The sequence below is a fragment of the Vipera berus genome (assembly GCF_964194415.1).
Source record: "Vipera berus genome assembly, chromosome: 6".
In the NCBI taxonomy this organism is placed as follows: Eukaryota; Metazoa; Chordata; class Lepidosauria; order Squamata; family Viperidae; genus Vipera; species Vipera berus.
In genome coordinates this window covers 24,323,477-24,350,501 of record NC_138208.1, presented here as the reverse complement: position 1 = coordinate 24,350,501, position 27,025 = coordinate 24,323,477, and the positions used below count along the sequence as shown (strand labels likewise).

The 27,025-nt window shown below is 35.9% G+C and overlaps 1 protein-coding gene across 1 annotated transcript in view; it reads left to right on the top strand.

Moving 5' to 3' along the window:
* Positions 1-27,025, top strand: part of CPED1 (cadherin like and PC-esterase domain containing 1) — a 129,559-nt gene that overhangs the window by 30,379 nt on the left and 72,155 nt on the right. The window contains exons 4-7 of the mRNA XM_081331097.1: positions 11,052-11,158; positions 12,564-12,639; positions 21,285-21,420; positions 22,950-23,118. Coding sequence (XP_081187223.1) covers positions 11,052-11,158; positions 12,564-12,639; positions 21,285-21,420; positions 22,950-23,118 — 488 coding nt within the window. The remainder of the gene's footprint in view (positions 1-11,051; positions 11,159-12,563; positions 12,640-21,284; positions 21,421-22,949; positions 23,119-27,025) is intronic.

The following is a 27,025-nucleotide window of genomic DNA, read 5'->3' as shown; positions in this document are numbered from 1 at the left end:
ATATTTATTTTAGCATATGGCATATCATACATGGACTAGCAATGTACATTAACGTTTTACCTAGATTAACAGAACACAATGAAATATAAATGTTAAAAAGATCTATGTTCAAATACCAATGTCTAGGCCATCTAACCATTGAAGCGCAGCATGGTTTATATTAAAAAATAATGGATACTGGACCAGAATTTGCCCTCAGCTTACAGCCAGTCACCATGTGATCTACAGTTTAACGTGGGATCCCACAGTCATATTCAGGAGAGGATGCTATGCCACATTTACACATCTGACACTGTGTGAGGTGTGAATCCTTATTATGTCACCTTATTATACACTAGTAGAGTGGTATTACAGAAATTCCCATTACAGCTCTTACAGGAATGTGCAATAAAATTAAAATCCTCCTTAAATTTCCATCTGGACTACAACTATGCATGCTTCTTTGTATATGTGTTGTAGCTCTGTACTTGTTACTCTTACAGTCTTATATAAAGAGTACTATTTAAATAAAGCTTTTAATATGCTCAAGCAGGAAACCCTATACCAGAGGTCTTCAAACTCGGCCCTTTTATGACTCATGGACTTCAACTCCCAGAATTTCTCAGCCAGGCATGCTGGCTGAGGAATTCTGGGAGTTGAAGTCCATGAGTCATAAAAGGGCCGAGTTTGAAGACCCCTGCCCTATACCATTTCAGACAAATGGTTGCTCAATCTATTCTTAAAAACTTCCAGTGTTGGAGCACCCACAACTTCTGGAGGCAAGATGTTCCACTGATTTTGTTCCAACTATCAGGAAATTTCTTGTTTGTTCTAGGTTGCTTCTCTCCTTGATTAGTTCCTATCCATTGCTTCTTGTCCTGCCTTCAGGTGCTTTGGAAAATAGTTTGACCCCCTCTTCTTTGTGGCAACCCTTTAGATATTGGAACACTGCTATCGTGTCACCCCTAGTTCTTCCTTTAATTAAACTAGATATACCCAATTCCTGCAACCGTTCTTTGTATGTTTTAGCCTCCAATCCCCTAATCATCTCTGTTGATCTTCTCTGCACTCTTTCTAGAATCTCAATATCTTTTTTTATATCATGGCAACCAAAACTGCTTATGCTCCTGCCTGCTTTGAAGCACTTTTTCCCCCTCTGAATCCAGGTTTTACACAGCTGTAATATAAATAAATGATTTTTATTCACAAGCTAGATCCCACCTTACCTGTGCATGAGCAACACATCAGTGGAATGCTGCTTGATACCCTTACATTCACTACAGACATACATTGCATATGTACCATCCGGAATACTGTACACTAATACAAAATGCAGTAAAATATTTATGAAACTAAAGCTGCAAGTGTAAGACCACAGCTTGTTCCGGACCTCTGCTTGGTTGTATTTGAAGTCATCTGAATTCGTTATTCCAAGCCATTGAAAGTAGAAGCAAAATGAGAGCAATCCAGCTCTCTGTAAGCTTGAGTCCTTTATAATACTAGGCCACTTTTATTTTTATTTTTTTATTATTTTAATTCCATTTATATCCCGCCCTTCTCCGAAGACTCAGGGCGGCTTACAAGCTTAGCAGTAGCCTTCATTCTATGCATATGCCTGCTTATTAGGGCTTTCACACACACCCCAGCGGCATTATTACAAAGTCAGCTTAATTGCCCCCAACAATCTGGGTCCTCGTTTTACCTACCTCGGAAGGATGGAAGGCTGAGTCAACCTTGAGCCTGGTGGGATGCGAACCTGCACTAATTGCAGGCAGCTGGTGTTACTTAAGGAGGCATTAGCCCACTGCTCCACCAAGGCTCTCTTTTGTGTACTATATCCAATTAGATTTGATATTTTGCTTTCAAATATTTTTTTTTTCAATAGATACATTTATATGTTGCTCAATTAACCAATATGTAAAAGTACAGTAGTATGGAAAAGAGGAAATAAAAGGCACTTTCAGCAGCAGTCATGTATACACCAAAGCAATGTTTATTGAATGCAAGCTGTTTGCAAGTTTTTTTTATTTAACAATAGATGTCCTAATATTCTAATGAAGACTAGTAAAAGCATTAGAAACCTAAAAGGAAAATGCTGGCATTTTCTGACTCTATAAACATCTGGTTACCATTTTCATTTATAATTGAAAAGCCACTCCTTTAAGCAACTGAAAGATGTGAATATAAATAAATAGGACAGTGGGCATTTTGTTCTTTTCATAGCCAGGGAGTAAAGGGAGTATGAATAGAGAGGTCACAAGAAACTCAGCCCTTATAAATAAGAAAGTCTGAGAAATGTAAAGAAATCTGAACAAGCTCCAGGCATGTAAACAGTCCAACAGAGTGAAGGTTAAATAAACCTGACTGGAGCCCATTGTTGCTAATACAAGTCCAAAATGTCCTTGCACCATTAACCAAGAAATCACCAAAGAAATATATTAAAACATAAAAAAAATCTGTAGAGTAAATAAGAATATAACTCTTATTCTATTTTCTCTTAGATATATCCTGATTGTAATATCAGGAACTTAATTATTGTAAGAGTCAGCTCCTGGCAAGGTGGGTGGCATATAAATTGCATAAATAAACAAATTTTATTTTCTTTCAGACAAAATGTTCCATGTTTTATTTTTCTATGAAAAAAGTACAGTACACTCTTCAATTGTATCTTTTAATGCAGTCTTTTTTACAGCACTGTTGTAACTTAAAAGTTTCATCTCATTTGTGAACATTGTGTGGACAGCAAATATCCATGAAAACTTCATGAGAGCTCTTATATTATATAGGTGATATTTTATAACACAGTGCAATCCCACCTGAGATGATCATTAAAAATGTAGTAAATAAACTACTTGAATTCAGTAGGCTCAATGAAATAACACTAGGAATAGAGGAAACATTTTGTAGAAAGATATTAAAAGGGCAGGACTTCATATTGGCTGTTCTATTAATATGAAGCACCAGACAATGTGTGATTTAAATACAGGACTTTTGGGTACATCTACAGCCACAGATTACTTAAGGCTTCTGAACCTGGATAAATTATCCAAATTGGGTAAAAGTAGTTTTTCTTTGAACCCATTACCCTATCACAGCAGAGACATTTAAACTAACTTAGTGCTTTACCTACATTGGGTAAAAAGGACCTTCTGATAAGTGGATTTGGATAATGAAGAAAAACATTTAGGAAGCACTTACATAAGAATTAGGCTGAGTCCCTACAAGGATTATAAAAACATTAAAAATAACAAATTTATTATAGAAATTACAAGTTAAATTATCCATAACATAGCAGAAATAACTGCAGGACCAACCATGCAATTGCAGGTGAAAACTGAATGGTATAGAATAGAATGTTATGTTTGTGATCTGATATGAAGACAGATCAATTAAGATATCTTTTATAAAATTTGTGAACACAGAACAAAGTGGTCAAGTGAACTGATCCCATAAACAGAATATAAATTGGTAATACTTAATACTGTTGAAAATGAAAATGGAGACATTTGGTTGAAGAAGCGGATAAACAAGGGGCATTATTTTTTAAGGAATAGGAAGGGTAAGGAATCAAACATCCCATATCTTGGGGTGGAGATTAGAATTGTAACATAGACATTTGCAGCCTTGATTATTAAATATATTATTATATAGATTCCAGAATGGACACTAGGGGTTCAAAACTTTGCAAATTGTGTTTATAGTACTTCTTGCATTGTTCTAGAATAATTTAATTGGATAATTGAGAACAAAGGCAAACACTATATTTTTAAGTTCAGATATCCTGGCTAAACAAATTTATTTTAGGAACTAATTACAGATAAATGAAATCCATCTCCCATGTAGGAAGTATAATGAGGAATGCCATATAATGAGCATGGTCTCAACAAAATTAAATGTTCTCTAAAAGAAAAAAGAAAGAAGACAGATTACATCCCAAGTTCTGAAGAAGCTGGCAGATGTTATCTCAGAACCACTGGACCATATCTTTCATAAACCCTGGAGCACTGGGGAAATACCTGAGGATTGGAAAAGGGCTGATGTGGTTCCCATCTTCAAGAAAGGAAAAAAAAATGGACTCAGGAAACTACAGACCAATCAGTTTAATATTAATACCTGGGAAGAGCCTGGAAAAGATAATAATAATAATAATAATAATAATAATAATAATAATAATAATAATAATAATAATAATAATAATAATAATAATAATAATAATAATAATAATAATAATAGATCTGCGAACAGCTAGAAGCAAACAAAGTTATAACTAGTAGCCAGCATGGGTTTGTTAAAAACAGATCATGCCAAACCAATCTTATTTCATTCTTTGATAAAAGTGACTAAATTAGTACACCAGTGAAACACTGTGGACATAGTATACTTAGATTTCAGTAAGGCTGACAAAATAGACCACAACTTGCTGTTTAACAAGCTAGAAAAAGGTGGGATAGACAACATCACCACCAGATGGATCTGTACCTGGCTGAAAAACCATACTCAATGAGTAGTCCTTAACGGTACTACATCCACATGGAGAGAAGTAAGCAGTGGAGTACCTCAAGGCTCCGTTTTAGGCCCAGTACTCTTTAATATCTTCATAAATGACTTAGATGAGGGAATAGAAGGGAAACTCGCAACACCCCAGAAGACAAGCTCAGGATCCAAAAAGATCTTGACAAACTTGAACAATGTGCCCTCTCCAACAAAATGAACTTCAAAGCAAAGTTTTACATTTATGCAAGAAATATCAAAGGTATAAGTACAGATTAGGTGAGACCTGGTTCAAAAACAGCAACTGTGAGAGGGACCTTGGAGTCCTAGTGGACAATCACTTGACAATGAGCCAGGAGTGTGCAGCAGCAGCCAAAAAAGCTAATATAATCCTGGGCTGTATAAACAGAGGCATAGAATCAAGTTCACAGGAAGTATTAGTACTGTTTTATAAAACCCTAGTGAGACCACACCTGGAATACTGCAACCAATTTTGGTCACCATACTACAAAAAAGTTGTTGAGACTTTGGAAAAAGTTCAGAGAAGAGCAACTAAATGATCAAAGGCCTGGAGACTAAAACATATGAAGAACGGTTGCAGGACTTGGGCTTGGCTAGTCTAAAGAAAAGAAGAAATAGGGGAGACATGATAACAATATTCCAGTATTTGAGGAGCTGCCACAAAGAAGAGGACACCGAAGGGCAGGACAAGAAACAATGGTTGGAAACTGACCAAAGAGAGAAGCAACCTGTAATCAAGGAAAAACTTCCTAACAGTGAGGACAATTAACCAGTGGAACAGCTTGCCTTCAGACTTTGTGGGTGCTTCATCACTGGAGGTTTTTAAGAAGAGACTAGACAGTCACTTGTCTGAAATGGTATAGGTTCTCCTGCTTGAGCAGGGGACTGGACTAGAAGACCTCCAAGGTCCCTTCCAGCTCTATTCTATTCTTATTATTTCTTTGCTGTTATGTAGAACATATATTTATTTTTCTGATTACAAGCAGAGTCATTTATGAAAAAGTTGTTCTGTGGACCTGTGCCAAAAATGGGATATGTTGTTACTAAAGTATTGCATTAATAATTACATATTCCATTTTTTTGGCATTGCATTAATTGCTCCTGGATGCAAAATTTTGGGTTGAAAGATTTTACAAAGAAAAATACAGCTATACATACAGTAGAGAGAAAAGCCAAATGAAAAGGGAGGTTTCAGAAAAGGACATAAATTTAGGTAGTTAAGATAAGATGGATAATAGAAAAAAAACCAAGAAAATTTAAGAGTTACCTTTCATTTACTAATTACAGCCAGCCTTTAACTATGTCTTTTATGCTATGATTATGCTACAATTATATTAAAACTTAAAGGCATGCCAGAAATCTAATTCCTCTAAGAAATATTTAAGATCAGCAAGAAGATGTAAGAAATGAGCTGGAAGAAACAGAGTGGATCAGTATTGCCCTCATGAATGTTAGACTTTTAGAGCAAGGATAAAAATTGCAAGACTGGAAGAGATAAAAGCTGTAATCAAAATGGTAAGCTGAAATACTAACAATTTAAGATGTGCAGAACATATAATATTAGACAAAAGTAAAACATGGTATCACCAGCCTACTTAGCAAATTTACAGTTGACAGTCAAGAAATGAATATGGTAGATAGTTTTGCTTTCTTGAGCTCAAACAGGGATAAAAATGCATTAGACAAATAAAGCAGGCATTAACTCTACAGAGGAAAGTAATAACAAACATAGCCAAGATTATGAAGATTGTTTTTTCAAGGTAATAATAGAGCAATGGTTTTTCAGTAATAGTGCATGGCCATGAAATCTGGACATTGAAAAGAGGCAAGGGAAGATGATAACCAACTTTAAATTAGGTTCTTTGGGGATTGCTATTAAAAGGCAATAAAAAGAACCAATCCATGGCTCCATAAAAAATAAATGACAGACTGCTTCATTAAGGGAATGATTATTAACAGAAACATACATACTTTTAGCGTATAAAACTAACAGATTATGTGCTATAAAAATGGCCAGGCTTAATAAAGCTTTAATTCCCAGAATTCCAAGCTGCTGATATGGCCAACTCAGAAAAGTACTAGAAATGCTGTCCCTCTAGGAATCCAACTCTACTATAAGTATAGCAGTTTTTTAAAAAGTTAAATCCCCAAAATAGAAGAATCCTTTCAGCCCTTGTGTATATTTGTAAAGTAAGTGTGGTTTCAATTTGTCTCTGAATCCAGTCTAGTGAATTATTTTAGGAATCTTTTCCCTCTAGCATTGTGGATCTGCTGCTGCTGCGGCTGCAAAAAAAAAATCTAAATCACATGCAACGGGCTATGTTCATGCATAACCCTCATGCAATTACATACAAAAATACAACAAAGGAGTAATAAATGGTAAGTCAAAGAAATTAAATATACCATGTAGGAAAAAAGATAAGAAAGATAATTCAATTTAGTTTACACCAACACTGGTTACTCTATCCTCCATACCTTTCTACCCTTCCACTACATCAGTTCATTATGTCATACTTTTACTTATCACCTCTTTCTTTTCTATAATCTTGTCAACATTATCCAGTGATAACTTCATGGTCTTTCCTCTCCTGCATGAGGAAGGCTGGCATAGGCATCCAATTGCTACCAGATTAAAAGATAAGATAAAATAAGATAACCTTTATTGTCATTTTTTTACTGTGGGCACAATGGCACACATCAAAAATGAAATTTAGTTGCCTGCTCTCAAAGTGCAACACAAACATGACACACACCTAAACATACTACATACAACATATGTATAGACCCACACCCCTACATATACATAACAAATAAATATTAAATACTCTCCATCTTGAATATATAACAGAAGGAGGAAGCTTGAGAGTTCACAAGGTTAATGCTGTATAGAATGAAACTATGGCTGAATCTGGATGTTCTGCTACGGATACCACGAAACCTCCTCCCAGAAGGTAACAAGGAAAACAGGTTGTGAAGAGGATGTGTAGTGTCCCAGATAATATTACGGACCCTGCTCAAGCAACACTTCTGCGCTATGTCCTGGATGGAAGGGAGGGAACTGCCAATGATCTTTTTGGCCATCCTCACCACTCTATGCACCACCTTTCTGTCTGAAGCAGTGATGCTTTCAAACCAGACTGTGATGCTGTATGACAGGATGCTCTCAATCGTCCCCCTGTAGAAACTGGTCAGGACAGGGGAAGGAAGATGTGCTTTTCTCATGTGATGCAGAAAATGCAGGCACTGCTGTGCCCGCTTCACCAGCTTCTCACTGTTGAGCGACTAAGCCAGCCTACTCGGTAGCTGCACACCAAGAATTTAATGCTGGTAACCCTCTCCACAGGTGAATCATTAATGCACAGAGAAGTGTGGCTGTGCCTGCCTTTTCTGAAATCGACAATGATCTCTTTGGTTTTTCCAGTATTTAAAACTAGGCTGTTTTATTTTATTTATTTATTTATTTTATTACATTTATATACCGCCCTTTCCCGAAGGACTCAGGGCGGTTTACAGGGTGATTAAAAACAAAAATACAAAAGTTAAAAACACCAGTTCACCAACCCCTCAACCTCCTTGTGGTAAGCTTCGACCTTGTCATCATGAATAAGGTCCACTACTGTTGTATCATCTGCAAACTTCACAATATGATTGGTGGCAAACCTAGCACAACAGTCATGAGTCAACAGGGTGAACAGCAGTAGACTTAGGACGCAGCCCTGAAGAGAACCTGTGCTCAAGAGAATGGTATTAGAGGTATTTGTGCCAACTCGCACATATTGGGGCCTGTTGGTAAGAAAATCAAGAATCCAGTTACAAAAAGAAGATTTAAGCCTAAAAGTCCCAGTTTGTTTACTAGATGCTGGGGAATGATTGTGTTAAATGCCGAACTGAAGTCAACAAACAGCAAATGCACATGAGCATTTCTTTCCTCTAAGTGTTTCAAGCTCAGATGGAGAACAGAAGAAATAGCATCCTCCATAGAACGATTTGGTCGGTAGGCAAACTGAAGTGAGTCAAATGCTGGCAGGAGGCTGGATACAATAATGTCCTTTATCAGCTTCTGAAAGTATTTCATAATGGTGGATGTCAGTTCAACCGGACAGTAATCATTGATGCCTGTAATTGTGGACTTTTTTGGTATTGACAAGATGATGGCTATCTTAAAGCACGATGGGACCACTGCCTTCTGCAATGAGAGATTGAAAATATCTGTGAGAACACAAGCCAGCTCATCTGTGCATTCCCGAAGGACACATCCAGGGATGTTATCTGGGCCTGCTGCTTTCCGAATGTTAACTTTCCTCAGTGTTTTCCGGACAGAGGTGACATCAAAGCTTAGCACTTGCTCGTTAGGATGGGGCACAGCTTTCCTAGCAGGAGTGCTATTTAATGCCTCAAAACTACCCAAAAATGTATTCACTTTGTTTAGGAAGTCTGTGTCATCCTTGCATTTCAATGGAGCACCTTGTAATCTGTAATGGCCTGGATCTCTTGCCACATTTGCCTGGTGTTGGGTCCTGAAAAAAGTTCTGAATTTTCTGGCAATGGGCTTGCTTTGCACCTTTTATGGCACTTTTCAGATTTGCTCTGGCTGTTCTAAGTGCCAGCATGTCACCAAATTAGCCATTTTGCATAAAGTACCCATTACTTTACAGTACGTCTTATAACTGTGGAGTTTTCCAAGGTATTTCTCAAGCATTATTTACATGGAAACTATTTATTGATTTCATTCTTCTAAACCAAAAAAAGTATAGATAGGATTCTTTTGCCAGCACCAAGAAAGAATTATTTTTTGTTTTCATTCTCTTCTCAATCTCACTTATGATATCCAATATATCATTTAAAATTTCCAAGCTTATCTTTGGTGCAGTTCAATATGTTGCTGTTTTTTCTATCTTGCCTCTGTTTACAGAGTTCTAGCACCCACACCAAAAGCTCTTGATAAAAGAATGTGTTTTTACTCCTACAATTTGGTTTTCATCTGCACTTAGTGCCCTGTTAAACATTCCACGTGGCCTGTTCAGAAGGCAGCATTGAGAAGTTTATCATAATCATAATTTTAGAATACTAAAATTGAATAAGGTCTTGCCAGAAATTGAATTAAATGCTTAGAAGCCTTACAGGGTAGATGTTATGACAAATAATAGAAGGGAGTATTATGTATACTCCCTCCTGTAGGAAAGATAGATATAAACACCATACTTTGATGCTGTGAAGCTGTTTCCATTTCATACTCTGTTTTGCATGGCAAATTTAAATCAAGTTTATTGATTAAACTAAAGTTTTCATATATTAGGAAAGCGACAGGCAGAAAGGTTGAGTTCACAGTGTGAGTGAGTAAACTACACACTAGAACCAATGTGGGGTTGGATTAGGAGTAGAAAGGTCCAGATTCTACTTCCCTCCTAACTTCTTTATAGCTTAATAAGGTATAAACATATCTGGCATTTGAAATGGAAGTTTTGCAGCTCCAAACAACAAAGATTAACTTTGACGATAGAAAATAATTTACAAACTAATCTCCTTCTTGAAGCAAGTGAATAGATATATCCTCCTTATGCTCTGTATTTAAAGAAATCTGAAAAGAAATCTGGGTTTCTGTTTTGAGCTTGAAGTTTAATGTGTTTTTTTTTAAAAAACTAGTATTTTACTATTTGTCTATTCTGCTTATGAGATTATTGCAAGATGAGAAACAACAGTGCATCTACTTCCTACATAAGCAAACTCTCAATTTTATCTCTGCCGCTATGCAGCCAGGAGAAACTTACTTTATACAAGGAAGCAACTCAGAGTAAATCTTTCCTGATTCCTTAGGGGACAAAAGGGACAAAGGAAGAGGGAAGGTCAGTCAGTCAGTCTTGTAAAACTTATATAGTCTATCTAATAAAGCTTAGTTCTCCTCTTCTTGTGTAGTCTGTTTCTTGATCTCAGCAACCTGCAAGTACAGACACTTTATCGTTTAACCATAAAAATCAATACAGTAAACATGTTCAGATATATAGGTGTGTTCCAAGTTCAAAATGAGTGATAGCTTTTCCATCTGTGTACAGGTTTCCTCATGAATTGGGGCTCACAAGCCATTTCTGCTTTCCATGTTCTTCTAAAAATGTTACTTTGGGGAAGAAGTTACAATTGGAAGATTCCTCCTCCTCCTTCTCCTCCTCCTCCTTCTTCCCCTTCCTCTTCCTCTTCCTCCTTTCCATTCCCATTCCTTCTTTTGCCCCATCTCCTTTTCCAACAATAACCCCATCAGCACTAAATGAATACCATCAGCAAGAAATTAAAGCAAAACTAATATTTAAAAGCCAAAAAGAAAAATACTAGATGTCACAGTAAATATATGAACCATTGAACTCAAACTTATACCACACAGAATCATATTGATTGCATGCCCCAAGACATGATAAAGCCTTCAAATTGGTGTCTTCTGCCCATTCTTTGGGGGGGGGGGTTGGCCACAGATAAACAGCATCATTTGAATAAAAAAATTATGTTTAATTGGTTTGCTGTCCTTTCTCATTACAGTTAATTCCTATTATGTTATTTTCTTTTTATCATAGATGAATTAAAGTCTTGGGACCTTTTGATTTGCCTCTCATCTAACAAAGCTGACCATGACAATTGCTTAAATATAGTGAAATCGTATCAACCAACACTACTGCAAAAGGTATGGCTGCAAAATGACCTCTTTCTGGCACATGCTTAAATACTGTTTATTTTAACTCTGCATTTTTATTTTATTATGAAACATACTATCAGATGCCAATTCTTCATTGTAGTACTGCCTCACTTTCACAGGAATTTGCTGATATTAGAGCAGATGCTTTGCATGAGTGAAGTCTCAAGTGCATTTTCTAAAATCTTTCTTCCAGCATTGCTGGAAGGGGGAAAAACACAATATGTTTTTGCCAAGATGTTGAATAATGTGAATATTCATAGATTAATATTGATTTCATCAGGGACAAGGTTATGTGCTAAACTGTCAGAATCACAGAATGTCATAATTATCTAGGATTTTCTAAACAGGACTCTTGTATTTCATCTCTCTCACAAATACCCACATGAAATAGTGCAGAAAGAAAAAAATGAGACTTTTAAAAAATTTATAAATATATCTGAATGAAGAAAGTGTGCTTTGGAGCAAAAAAAATGTTCATTTTGTGAGATATATTTATGAACAGATATTTTTTCTTGCCATACTTATCTTTAAGATTAAAAGGAAAAATGCTGTTTTACAAACATGTCAAACAGACATACCCCATAGGCAAAAGTACAATTTTGTCTATGAACAACAAATAAAAATATAAATAATAAAATATTATGGTGCATGCTGCAGAGTGAGTTCATGTTATATTGCCAATCCTGTTCAATGCCTATGCATTTTATCTTTCCCTTCCCTTTCCCTTTTCCCTTCCCAAGTATAGTAGAGATGTTGGAATGGGGGGCAGGTTGTCAAGGGGACAAATAATAAAAACAGGATCATGCTGCTGGGAAGCTAAATCAATCCAGTATGATGTACACTATGCCCATTTTTACATGTGTCCTGACATCACAGGAGCTTCTGTCACAATGGTGCCATGTTGTTTTCATCATTTTAATAAAAAAAACTCTGAATCTCTTGGATACTTCTCTTCTAAGACTTTAATCCTGCCTTAAAATGTGATCCTATTCATAAAAAAGGGATGATTGAAAAAAAAAAAAAACCATGGAAGCTTGTGTTTGTGCCTTCAAGTCAGTGCTGACTGCTGGTGATTCTTTGGAGTTTTCTTGGAAAGATTTCAGATATGGTTTGCCATTGCCTGCTCCCTAGAACTGAGCAAGAGCGACTGGCCCAAATTAACCCAATTGGGTTTGTCCCCAAGGGAGGACTAGAACTCCCAGTCTGCCAGTTTCTATTCCCATGCTTTAATCCCTGCACTAAATTGACTCTTCAAGCTTAATTGAAGTTTTTTTTCCCCCTATTCTATTCAGGGGGGTGGCCATTATTTTCCTTGCTGTAATGGCATCTTCAATGGCACTTAAAAACAGTCTTGTAAAATTGTAATAATTGGTACATCTCTTTGCATTCCCAGGCAAATGTTCTCTCGCAAATCCAGCATCTGCTTTGCAGAAAGGAAGGATTGTGCCAAATAATGAGAACATTTCCAGGTAAAATTTTGAGTTTTATTGATAAACTAAAAATGACCTTTTGTTGCATGCTCAAAGGAAGAGAAATGCTGGAATCTATGCTCTGAAGATAAAAGAATGAATCAAACAAAATCAAAGCTTTATTTTCCCCATAAGGCCAGCAATCCGATAAAATTGAAACAGGTAAAACTGAAAATATTGATTATGGTATTTGAAACTTGATCAATAATAGCAGAAATGTCATTCAGCAGTTCTAATAAAGATGGAGGATTTTGCCTGGCTTCTCAGCAGGGTTGCAAATCTGTTTGGATTGTACCACTTTAGAATGCAGGTATAATCTTTCATGATTTGGTGTCTGATGTGCATATTTATGTGAATGTCTCCGCCCTTTAACAAACACACATAAAGAACACTAAATGATAGGAAAACATTTTATCTTAATACATTCTGTTTGTATGCTAATTTTCTGTATGCAGTGACACCCCCTCCCACCCAGAGTGGGAACTTTCAGTAAAATAAACTCCAGTCTGAAATTAAAGCCCTGGTCTCATTTTGTCAACCCAGCAGGAATTAGGTCTGAAATGTTTCTCTCAGTTACATGTGTGTTTCTCGGCTTACTTAGCTGCTATCCAATATTCTATAAAATCCAAGAGGCTGTATAAATAATAATTGAATTGTAATTAAATTAAATTAAATTAAATTAAAATTATATAAATTTAAAAAGGAGAAATTTTCTGTAACCTTCATCCTGAAATAATGCAGTTTCTTTAAGCATATGAATCAAACAGAATAGCAGCTGGCATATGTATCATGCCTATAAGGTTTAAGAAGTAATCTTCGTTTCAGTTAATAAAAGGTTGGAGGCAAGAGAAAAATGCACCAGCCAAGATAGACATAAGTGGTTTTGCAACCTAAGCTGAAGGTAGAATGATGCCACCAACCTATCCAGAACTTGAAGGCAAGAAGACAGGGTTATCCATTGCGCTTGAGAGCAACAGGACAGGGTCTGCTGTATATCTCAAAGGTGCTTTTTTCAAAAGGCCACTGCACTGTTTTTTCCTTGAGGAAGAAAAAGAAAACATTTCGCTTCTCATCCAAGAAGTTTCATCAATTGATGACGAACTGATGAAGCTTCTTGGATGAGAAGTGAAATGTTTTCTTCTTCCTCCTCAAGGAAAAAAACAACCCAGCTCCCTTTTGAAAAAAGCACCTTTGAGACAACTATGACCTGAATGACAGAATCTCCACAGACGTCTGCTGTGTATGTGGTTTTATCCTTCAAGTGAGAAACAATCAAGAGATGCCAGTACTAATAGTCTGGGATTGCTCTGACCATTGTTAAGGCCCGTCATACACCAGGGGGAAAGTAAAATAACCTGGCACACTTAAAGAAAAAAGAGAACCGTGAACATGCGGATCTTGTGAAGACTTATGAAATCTAATGCACATAAGGGCTTCTCTGTTGTGGCAAACACTGAACTATTAAAAAGAAATCTTAGAAAGAGGCCTTTTCACAGGCCAAGTTTATATCCTGCATATTTTTCAGGATGGTTTCTACAACAACTTAAAATTTAGAATAGAGATTTACTTTTCTACTTATTATTTATGTCTATAATGCTATACAGTATCTTAACATTTGTATATACTACGTCCCAATGGCTCTATTTCCTATCTTAGAGCTCTAACCTTCTATGCTATATCTACTGTGTTCTATATTATAATCAGTTGTGACTATCATTTCTACCATTTCTTGTGTCTACTTCTTATCCAGGCAATCTTGCCGTAAGTCAGTTGTATGTAAACCAAGTTGCTACTCTCCAGTTTTGTGCTGCAATAGTATGTCTTGCTGTGAAGCCACTGCCCAGTGGAATTCTTGGGTTCTGATAGTTATCTTGTGCTAATGTGTAGAAGATAGGCTGTTGTTTTGGGTCTGGTGTAAAGATATCTGATCACTTTGCATTACAATTAACACTCTGGGCTCTTATACTCTAATTGCCAATGGTCCAGGACTCCTTACACAGTTCTCACTACTCTGAGTCTCTGGTGTGTCTGGTATTCAATACCACCACTGCTAATATTATTTTTGGTCTCTGTCGTAACCTGCATTGTCCGTCAGTTTCTTGGCATCTTCATGAGAAGTGCTGCTGTTCTTCAGCAATTCTCTGTGATGACACACTTTACAGTTGACACAAATCTCATTTTCAAGAGGCCAAAATGCCATAATCTAAGGGTAGGGATTCTGCAAAAGTGAAAAAGAAAGGAGTGATATGGTATTTTCTTACTCTATGTGCCTTTCATTTTAGAGTTATATATTGCCTTTCTTTAGGAAACCTAGCTCTTCTACATGATATTTGTTTTCTTATACTATATTTGTTTCAGGTTCTTCAGGGTCTTGCCAATGACCTCAATATGAAAACCATCTGTTTCTGCTATTTTTCTTAAAGTATTTCTGAGGAGCAAAAAACAGCATTTTTTTTCTCTTTCACACACACAAATAAAAGCATATGGTAAGCCTGCTGCTTACTTGGCTGCAAGACTTGATACACTCCCTTAGTCTTGCCTGGAGAGAAATTTGGCTCTCTGTATAGAATGTTTGCATCATGAGCAGAGTCTCACAATGTCTGGAGAGATGCCACAGATTATGTATTTCTCTTCATCAGTAGTCAGTCTTACACTTTGATTAGACTGAAATTGGCAACTGGCAGATGGGTGTTGTTCTAGAGGCTATCCATCTGCCCTTGTTTTGTTGGAAAAAGCAATTACTAACAATGAAGCAATGCTCTCTATTTTCCCCTCGATCTTGATTTTGGTCAGATAATCACATAGTTTCATCTTCTTTTTCCCCCAGAAAGGGTGTCCCCAACAACAGGTGGCTGGCCATGAACAACTCTTGAGGTGTGTCATTTTTCAGTGACATTCCTTTTATGGTTTGGATAATCAACAGCTGCCTGTACTTTGCACAAGGGGATAAGTCACTCTTAAATATGGTCTTGACCTAAAAAATACTTTGGAAATATTCTGCTAAAGGAAAACTGTTTGTGCATTATACTGTATGGATGGAATCTAATAGGAAGCAGTTATTGCTGAAACATGTCCAAGTAACCCCGAGACTAAATGCTTTATGATCACATCAAATATGCCAGTTTTACTATAAGGAACACATCTTCACATACACACACATACAAACATACATACCACATGCTGATTGTATAAATCACAATCACGTGAAGAAACATTGAATCTGCATTCTGTTTTCATAACAAAATGTTTTTAAAAGGGGAATTGCAAACAGTTTGTGCAACCTAGTTCTAAGTACTATTTTAAACAACTATTTGTACTTACTATTTAGAATACATGGGCTAAACCTGGGAACTTCTCAAAATCCTTTTTTAGAAGAAAGTTCTAGGGAATTTCTATTTATTGAAATCATACTGGAATCCAAAAACAAAGATGATTTAGATGTATTGCTTTTTCAGAAAATTATGTTCTTTCATTGTATCTGTAGACTGAATGTTTTCATCCCATAATGAGTGTTTTGTGGTCTTTTATTGCAATCACTTTTAAAACCAGGAAAAATTTAAAACTGTGCTTCAGAACAGTTAGCTTATTCACCAGATAATTAAAGTGTAGTATATGTTAGGGTTTTTTGAAAGTACCCCTTTATGTTTGTATAAATATATTTTTGTTTTACTGTTTTTTTTCATATATAAGCATTTTGCTTCTTTTGCTTCATTCTTTTAAAAAGAATGGTGGAATAGAATTAAAAAAAAACACTAAGCCATTTTGGCCTTGCATAATATATATTGCCTCACAGCCAGTTTGGCAGCAAACAAATTTAATAATATATATAGACAGAGTTTATATGCAGTATATGGTACAGATACATAACGCCATAAGTTCACATATTTTCAATGTCCCATATAAAATATATGTTAATATACCCACGAAGTATACTCATAAAGTTTTTGGGGTTTGATCAATCATTTCATGTATTCATTTTTAATGATTATATACTGAAAGTTCACAAAAGTTGGCTCTAGCCTGGCTTACAAAAGAAGTTAGTGTAAAGCTAGTGTAATGAAAGTGATAGCTGGCTACTGTACTTTGTACTGTAAAAAACATCCAAAACTAGACAAATAAAGTCATTTTAATCCAAGCCTGTAAACAATTACATCGTTGGCATAATTTATACATAGTATACATACGTAGCTGTTGGGTGGCATCATCAATTATCAGAATTTCTGGATGCAAAACAGTTTTGTTCTTAAGAATATTTAAAGATAGCAATCAGCATTTTCCCCAAGCAATAGCCATTTAATATTGTTCCAGAATTTCTATATGATGTACATAATTCCTAAACACTGTATATGCTGATTGTGTTGGATGAGTAATAATTGTAATTCCAACCCATTTCAAGAAGAACAGGTTGAGGAAATTTGACCTAAGCAAGCTATTATGAAGAACCTGACAATCCTTGTTCTAAGATGTTGATACAATGAATCAAGGACATTATTATTTTAATCCCTTCTTTTATAAAGGTGAATAATGCAGCATGATTTAAATCTCAAAACTAAGGTAAATGCAAACTAGATTTTATATATATAGTATCTATATAACTCACCTAGACAATATAGGAACAAAAGTTTAAGTCAATGTTTTCTCCATGCTACAAGAATAGGAAATCTTTTAATGGATCAGGGGAAAATTGTGTATATTTTAGTTGTGACCATAGTGGCCTCAGCAATGGAAACATGCAAATGGGTGGAAATGATTTTTGTTTTGTATTCTGGGATATTTAGTGAAAATGTTCTTCTTTAGACTGATTAGGCCTATCTTGTGAATTACATATGTTTTGGTAAGGGGGTGAAAAGTACAAATTGGTAAGTTTTTTCATCATATTTGGAGAGCAATTTCAGAGGGTTTTGGAGGCTGGAGAAAATGGTTTGGGTGCTGCCTATGTTTGCTGATATAAATGAATGGTTATAGTATTATATAGGGCTATGCATCTATGTATATGCATGCATTTTGTGTGTATCCACTCAGAAACACATATGGGCAGGATAACTTTAATCAAGGGTTACCAAGTGATTCCAAAAAACTAGATCAAATAGTCATAACCACCAGAAGCAATAGACCTTTTTTAGAATGGTAAAAGCTGGTTATTTATTTCAGCCCCGTAATCCAGTCTCCCAAACGCACCGATGGCTTCTTAAGTCATAACATCTTTTCAAACACTTAACTCATTCAGCAGTTATGCTGGAGCCATTGTAAGATTAAAGAGCAAGAAGTGCTAAGTGAAGAATAATATATTGTGGTATATCTCTTACTAGTGGTGGAAAATATGACAGTGCATACTTGTTATCAAAGGAAATGGCTTTTTTTCTGAAGGCAAGCAGTGTGGTGCAAAGCCAAGCCAGATAAGCATGATCTACATTTATGGATGACTGGAGATCTCTTATGGACTTTTTGCATAAAAATGGAAAAAAACACACATGATTTATGGTTTAGATTATAGAAAGAAGAGTAATAAGATGTCCAGTAACTTCAAAGAGACAGGTTAAAATATATTTGTAATTGTAAGTGCTGTGAAGATTGTTGAAAGTCAGTTTTTTAAATATCTTTTCTATTTTTCTGCAACTTTTTTCTTTTCTTGCACTTTTTGCTTCTTTTATTTTCTTTTTCTCTTTTCCTTATTTTGTATTAGAATAATTTTTATTCTGCTTCATTCATGCATTCACAAACTCATTCATGATATAAGCAGACACTTTTTATTGTAGGATCTGCTAAGTATTCTAGTGTTTCCTCAAATCTAGTTATCTGGAAGTTGCATATTGTGATTTCTATGCATCGTTATACGTAAGACATATAACTGACCTGGAAGCACTCTAACCATATTGAAAGCAAACCAAGATGAATTAAATTTGTTAAAGGAAATTGTAAAGGTGTTTTAGGGTGCTAAAATGACACATAGAAAAGATACATAGCTATGTCCTGTAGAAACTCATTTAGACAGAATTGAAACTACATCAAAAGCCTTCGGAAGACAAAACCAGCTGTATCTCCAAGATTTAATTTTTTTCCCCAAAAGAAATCTGGTCTTGAACAGTAATAAAATATTTGTTCATTCGTTGTGTGGAAATGAAACATCTTTTTCTTTCTCCTTGCTTTTTTCTCCTTTCATGTATTTATTTTATTTTAAAAATATTTTTACTGTTAAGATAATGAAATATAAAGAAAAAAGAATGTTTTAAAGGATTTCAGCTCTGATTCACACATTAAGCCATATGCAATGCATATTCTTTGCTAGATAAAAACAATGAGATTTTTCTGCCAGCAAATCTTTTAACATATTTACTCAAGTGAACCTAAATAAGCCTTATTCTGTTGAATGGGCCTTAACGCATTTAGAATTTTGCTCTTGAAATATTTCAGTATAGGTGCACACAACCAGTGTGGAAATTATAAATTTTGTTTGAATAGAGGTTTGAATGTGCTGAGGCTTTTAAGTTTGCACTTTGTGTGGTTTCATTCCCTCCCCCACCCCACCCCACCTCTTACCCTAAGTCTCAGTTTTTGCTCACCATCACCCTCAAATCCTAGATCTGGCCAGAAAGAAGCATGCAGTCAAACAACATAGCTGATCTCTACAAGGGACTCCCCTTCAGGTAGAGCAAAATGTGGCAGCACAGGCAGTGATGGGTGCTAATTGCTTGGCACAAGTGACATCTCTACTCTGTGATCTGGATCATCTACCAGTACGCTTCCAGATGCAAACAAGGTGCTGATGGTTTACCTTCACGGCTTGTGACCAGGTTACCTACGAGACTGTCTCTCCCTGATGATGTCTACCCATCTTGTTAGATCCAGCACCAAAAACATACTGCAGATCCCATCCACAAGAGAATGTCATCTAGCAGACCCAGGAGGAGGGCCTTTTCTGCTAAGGCACCCAGTCTTTGGTACATTAACCCCCATGAGATCAGCTTTGTCCCAGCCATGCTAAACTTCTGCAAAACATTGAAAGCTTGGCTTTGCAATCAGACATGAGGTCCTGATCTTGTTTCTTAGTCTTGGTTGGGTTAACAGTATTTTCAAATGCTGCGTTATTTAATGCTATTTCTGTTGTTTTAAAATTTGGTTGTTTACTATGTTTTTATTCTATTTTTTAATTGTTAGTCCCTCAGAGTCATTCTGGAAGGACAGGTGTATAAATTTATTTTAGGAGGATTTGAAGATCATATAGAAAAGATACAAAAAAAATCCCATACAATATACTTGACTGCTGATGAGTAACAGAAAAATGAGCATGTCTCCTCTCTTGCATTAGCAAACTTTCTCATCTCTCTGACAGATGCCCAGCTTTGGCAATAGAATTAATATCAATTCATTAATTTACCAACTACTATGTATGGACACCATGATCTGTGTGCTGGCAAATTACTGTGAAATGGCTATATGCTTGGACACTACTGTATTTATATCAAAAGTTCTTAGATTGCCTTTAAAGACAGCTCAGCATGCCGTGGTCTCTTGTTAAGTAATGAGATCTGAGAATAACAGGAGCAGCTTTATCTCTTCCTTCCTTAAGGCATTCAGAAATGTCTAAAAATGGCCTTTGCTTAGTTAATAAAAACCACACCACAAATGAACAAAACAGGCGTTGTAACATAAGAGATGGGAAGAAAAGGGAAACCACACCCTCTATTGGTAGATCTCATAATAGTTTTGGTATTTCAAGGATTAATTATTTAAGTCAAGCTCATTTGTTTATGATTTCACAGACATATTCATGTTGTTTACTCAGCAAAAATAAACTGGGATGTCACTATTATTTTTAAGGATTTTTTCTTTAATTTCCCAGTGTAATTTTCAACTCTACTATTCCTTGGAGATCTCCCATTCAAGAAATCACCAGGCCATAGCCTTCTAGCTTCTCAGTCCTGACCAGGTCATCCAAACATTGCCTCATTCAAGTAACACATGCAGCCATTTGTTTATTTATAATCAAATTTATACCCTACACATCTCACTATCCAAGTGATTCTGGGCAGTTTATGGATACTTTATCAATGTTGTACCAAAATGTTGTACATTGTTGAAGTCTCAATTGGCAATGTTTCCATAGATGTATTAGAAAATATCCAAGATTTTTATTTAATGTTTCAACATTTTGGGAGGTAAACAAAGCCACTACATCAATAAACTGCATTTACAGCCCAATCCTATGCGTCCAATTAAATCCAATAGTGTTGTGGAGAGATTAAATAGAATATAGATACATTACAGTTTCTTTAGTGTTTATGTTATAACCAAACATTATGTTCTATTTTAGGATATGGCTTTTTGAAATCACTAAGATGAATCAGCAGCAAGTACCCTTTGGATTATCAATATATGTTTCAAACTTTATCTCATCTATGCTAAGAATATAACAAATAAAGTCTGATAAATGCACTTATTATATTTATGTTATATAAATATGAAAAATTAAGTAGGTACACATCTGATATATTTTGAGTGGGGCAACACATAATACCATTTAAGCCATTGTGAGATATCTAATTGGAAAGCAGATGAATTTATTAAACATAAATACAAATAATAAAATTAGAACTCTATTCATGTTTCATTTTGTTTCCACGTCTAACCTAAATGATTTTTTTCAGATTTGCATCTTCCAATTATTTCTTCTGCTTGCCCAGAATCAAAAATTACACCTCTTCATACACTCAAATCATACGATAAGAATGAAAGGATGAGTTTGATTGAAACATTACGTCAGCCAGTCAAGGCTGTTCACCAGTAAGATATGTTTATTTTCTTAACAAAAGCTCCATGGCAGAATGAAATTTACATTTTGTTCATTATATTTGAATGTCTTGTAATGTAAAAGTTGAGAAGCAATAGTTTTTATGTGTTAACCAAATACATTCCCTTCATTTACTTCCATTTCACTGCTGGATTCCAAAATTGTTGATTTGAGTGAATTGAGATTAAAATGACTAAATATTTGTAGGGAACCAATTGTGCAGAGAGGATAAACAAATAAACAAACCCTTTATTATACCTAACTATGCAACACTTTAACAATTCTATTATTTATCAAAAAAGAGTAGAAACCTTGGTTTTGTTGAGACAATTGTCTAATTCTAGTCTTTGAATATGACTATAAAAGAATCATAGATTAAGAAAATAAACAAAAATATAGATGTATACATATCTCTGTCACAATTGTATTCAAGATTCAATAAGATTCAGTAAGCAAGCAAACTCTACATATGTCTATATATCCAGCTGGATACATATTTGTAGAATATAAATGGCATGGAACAATTAATTTATTAGAATATTGGCAGAAAAGAACATTTTGTGCTAATTTACAGTATTTTATAAACGTTTATAGAATTTATTTAAAATAAATATCAAATACCAATACTTCAGGTCTATGCTTATAGTGAATTATCATGAAATGAGATCACAAGAATGTGAGAAATTAAGTCTGGCTGATGAGCCGGGGTGGCACAGTGGTAAGAGGTTAGAGGTTAGAGGCACAACTGGCTCAAGGTTTACTCAGCCTTCCATCCTTCTGTGGTTGATAAAATGAGAACCCAGGTTGTTGGGGGCAATATGCTGAGTCTATAAAGCACTTTGGAGCAGTATATACAGTAAGTCTAAGTGCTATTGCTATTGGTAAAGGAAGGCAAGTTTTGATATTTTAATGGGGCAGCAAGTTGTTTGTTTTAATTGTTAAGTGGTATAACAGCTGGACGGGGAACAGAATGCCATTTTAGCTGTCCTTAAGGCAACAAAGCCTCTTGGCCCAGCACTAGTGACATCTTTGACTGTATATCCACATAACCAACTAACTTTGAAAAGTAATTAATGAAGACATTTCATGAAAAAAGTTTCTTGTTTTCCTGCCTCTGACAATCAGTATAGCCACACAAATATGGGAACTCTTTTTGAATTTTGTATAACATGACATCAAAATGTGTTTCAAACAAGCAACAAAGAAAAATCCAGAATAATTCACCAAGTCCTACTTTGCTTACTGTATTTATCATGTTTATACATGTTAGTACAATGCCCAAACTGTTGCTGGTTCATAAAGATAAAAAATACCCAATAAAATATACAAAATTATTCACATTTTGAGTAAACATATAATGGAAAACTACATAAATAGAAGTCAGTTGCCAAGTCAGTGAACAAAGTAGTCTGTCTCTTAACTTGTCATATAGTGACTGTTGTTTCCATTCAGCTAAAAATCTTTTTTTAGTTAGGATTGCACAGAAGAAACAACTTTCTAATATTATATTGTAATTTTCCAGACATCCAATCCCCATTAAGACAGTAAATAAGGAAGCCTTTAAAATTCAAGATTTTTCGATTATCATCAAAGTGTATGTGTTGGTGTCATCATTAACACCTTTACAGGCATTCATTCATTCAACTGGAATTGTCTGGGATCTACCTAAGAAGAAGCATTTTTCAGTCAAGGTAAAATTATGTTTTTCTCTTCAGCTCAAAATGGATAGAACACATTCAGCTTTTTTGTTTGTTGGTTGGTTTTGCTTTTATTTCCAATTAAGATGCTTTCATTGGGGTAAGGGTGATCTCTATAAGGCTGAATTTACAGTGGGTAACTGTATGACCTCAGGAAAAGATGCAGTTGCTCTAAAGCAGTGTTTCTCAAACTTGGCAATTTTAAGATGTGTAGACTTCAACTCCCAGAATTCCCCAGCCAGCTATGCCTGCTGAGGAACTCTGAGAGTCAAAGTTCACACATTTTAAAGTTGCCAAGTTTGAGAAACAATGCTCTAAAGAGTTACACCCAGGTACTACTGAATGAATGCCCCTGTGCATTACAAAGCATCTTTGCATCTTTGAGGCTAGTATGCTGCTCAGTCCAAATATTAGGTGCTTTGCAAAGAAGCATTAATTGCTCCTGAAAGGTATCTTGAAAACCTGGTACTTCATTCTGTGGAAGGAGGAAACTGCAATGGATGGAAAGAGATACAGGGCTATAAGATAGCACAGGGAGGAAATTGCAAGTGTTGAAGAGAAAATTACAAAGACCAGCTGGGAAGGAAAAGATCAGATGGGTTACTGTTGAACTGGGGGATAAAGCTTCAGGATCAACTTAAAAGTTTGTCAGTGATTTGCAAGCTATAGCATTTTAAGAGCAGATTAAGAAAACTGATTTAAGGCAAGGAAACCCTCTTTCCCTGACTTTACTGAATGAGAATTATCTTCAGAATGAAATATGGACTTCAGGGATTATGCAAAAGAAAGCAAGCTGATTTTTCCTATTAAAATAAAGTTTAAAATGTTATTGTTTTAGTTATGTTTATTTCAATGAACTATGTAACAGTTGTATGGTTCTATTACTACTTCAAAGCCTGCAACAGTAATCAACAAACTTTAGATACTCACAAAGCTTCCTAGGTGAGAAAAGGAATTAGATTGTAGAATCATAGGATTCTAATATTATACTTTACCTCTTATTTTATCAGTAAGTCTGCAGGTCTTCCTAATGCTTTTTTCTACCTTTTGATTAATTTAAAAAGGGCTTAGATAGTCATTTATGAGGTACAAAATATCCACTGTTCTTATTCTGTAATGTTTTGAAAATGTTCATTTGTATTCTCAAGGTAAGAGATGCACATTTGAATTGTTTTACTTGATATATAGATTAAAAGGAAAACATTAAAAGTTAGTGGGATACTTAGTATTTATTGCACAGCCCTAACCTCAGTAAAACTTTGTCAGTAACATAGATTTCAGGGACAAAAGCACACAATAGCACTAGAACAAAACGTATAAATGAAGATATCTATGGAGATTCTTAATAATAATAATAATAATAATAATAATAATAATAATAATAAAGTTGGAAGGGACCTTGGAGGTCATCTAGTCCAACCCCCTGCTCAGGCAGAAAACCTTATACCATTTCAGGCAAATGGCTGTCCAGTCTCTTCTTAAAAACCTCCAGTGTTGGAGCATTCACCACCTCTGGAGGCAGGTTGTTCCACTGGTTAATTGTTCTGTCAGGAGGTTTCTTCTTAGTTCTAGGTTGCTTCTCTCCTTGACTAGTTTCCATCCGTTGCTTCTTGTCCTGCTTTCAGGTGCTTTGGAGAATAGCTTGACTCCCTCTTCTTTGTGGTAGCCCCTGAGATATTGGAACACTGCTATCATGTCACCCCTCACTCTTCTCTTCATTAAACTACACATACCCAATTCCAGCAACCGTTCCCTATATGTTTTAGCCTCCAGCCCCCTAATCATCTTTGTTGCTCTTCTCTGTACCCTTTCTAGAGTCTCGACATCTTTTTACATTGTGGTGACCAAAACTGGATGCAGTATTCCAGGTGTGGCCTTACCAACCCATTGTAAAGTGGTGGTTGTCCCAAATAAGCTTTTCAAAAGGCAACTGGACTTTCTTGGTTTTTTTTCTTTAAAAACATTTTGCTTCTGATCCAGAAAGCTTCAGAACTGAAGAAACTCCTTGGATGAGAAGCAAAACATGTTCAAGGAAAAAACCAAGAAAGACCAGTTGCCTTTTGAAAAACACCTTTGCAATGTAAATGAGGATCTTGGCCACAGTGTCCATGGAACCATCACCACAATCCCCTAATCAGATACTGATAGTGTGGATGAGCCTATTTTTATTCCTGGTTGTGTTAACAGAGAGTGCTCAACAGTTATGTTATTCATGAATGTGAGTTGGACAGTCACATAACTTTATTTTAGGAGGCTTTGGAGATCATAATGGAGAAGATAAAAAATCCCATATGAAATACTTGACTGCTGATGAGTGACAGAAAAATGGGCATGTCTCTTATCTTACATTAGCAAACTTTATCATCTCTCGGACAGATGCACAGCTTTGGCAGTAGAATTAATATTAATTCATTGCTTTGCCAACTACTGTATTTGCACAGCATGATCTGTGTGCATATGGTTGGCAAATTATTGTGGAATTAATTTAATTTAATTTAATAATTTAATTTGTATACCGCCCTTCTCCCGAAGGACTCAGGGCGGTGAACAGGGCAATACATAGTAAAAAACCGAATACAAAAATTAAAAGCGATTAAACCATTATGCCCATAATAATTAATACATTAAAATTAGAACTACTTATAAAAACCCAACCCCATCCCATCAGACCAGGCCAGCTTGTTCGAAAAAGAAGGTTTTAAGATCGCGCCGGAAGGAGCGAAGGTTGTATACTTGGACATTATTTGTTGTAAAAAATTCTTAGGTAGTCAGTAAAAATAATAAAAAGTTTGCTTTTAGTTTCCATAATGAATTAAGTTCTCTTTAAAGACAACTCATATTAGGTAATGAGATCTGAGAATAAAAGAAGCAGCTTAATCCTTTCTTAAGACATTCAGAAATGTCTAAAATTGGCCTTTGCTTAATTAATTAAAATTTAGTTAATAATTAAAACAAACATATGCAAATCACAAATAGATTTATAGGGAGGACTATGCCTCCTAGACATATCTCTCTGCCATAACATATACAGTGCAAAATGATTCTCTGCTGAGCCAAATGCATTAGTCCAAGAGACACATTATTCCTTGTATTGCAGGTCCCCAGAATTCTTGAACAAGGGCTAAAATTGCCACAAGTTCACCCTAAGCGAGGAAATAATCAGATGCTTATCAGCCTGGCTTGACATTAAGGAGTGCAATTTATCTCCTGGCTAGGACAATCATTTCATAAACATGGCCATTAAATAATTACATCTGCTGGGACTTTCAGTCAAGAGAATTGTAAACGGTAGAGGGCTATAATACAACATTAAATGTAAGGTATTAAAAAAATGATACATATCCTGCTAGTATTTGGGTTAGTATTTGGAGTCAAGCTATTCTCCAAAGCAACTGAGGCCTGGACAAGAAGCAATGAATAGAATAGAATAGAATAGAATAGAATAGAATAGAATAGAATAGAATAGAATAGAATAGAATAGAATAGAATAGAATAGAATAGAATAGAATAGAATAGAATAGAATAGAATAGAATAGAATAGAACTTGAAGGGACTTGGAGCTCTTCTAGTCCAGCCCCCTGCTCAAGCAGGAGAACCTATACCATTTCAGTCAAGTGACTATCTAGCCCACAGGTCGGCAACCTGCGGCCCCGGAGCCGCATGCGGCTCTTTGAGCCGTCTCTTGCGGCTCCCAGCCGCCCGGTGCGCGCCCACCTCTTCCAACGGGCAGTGGTGCGCGCGCACCTCTCCAAATGGAGAGTGGCACCGCCCGTTTGGAGAGGTGCACGCGCACCTCCCCGAATGGGCGGAGGTGCGCGCGCACCTCCCCAAACCTTTGGAGAGGTGCGCGCGTACCTCCGCGCGAATGGGCAGCGGTGCCGCTCTTTCAGGAAGCTGCCGT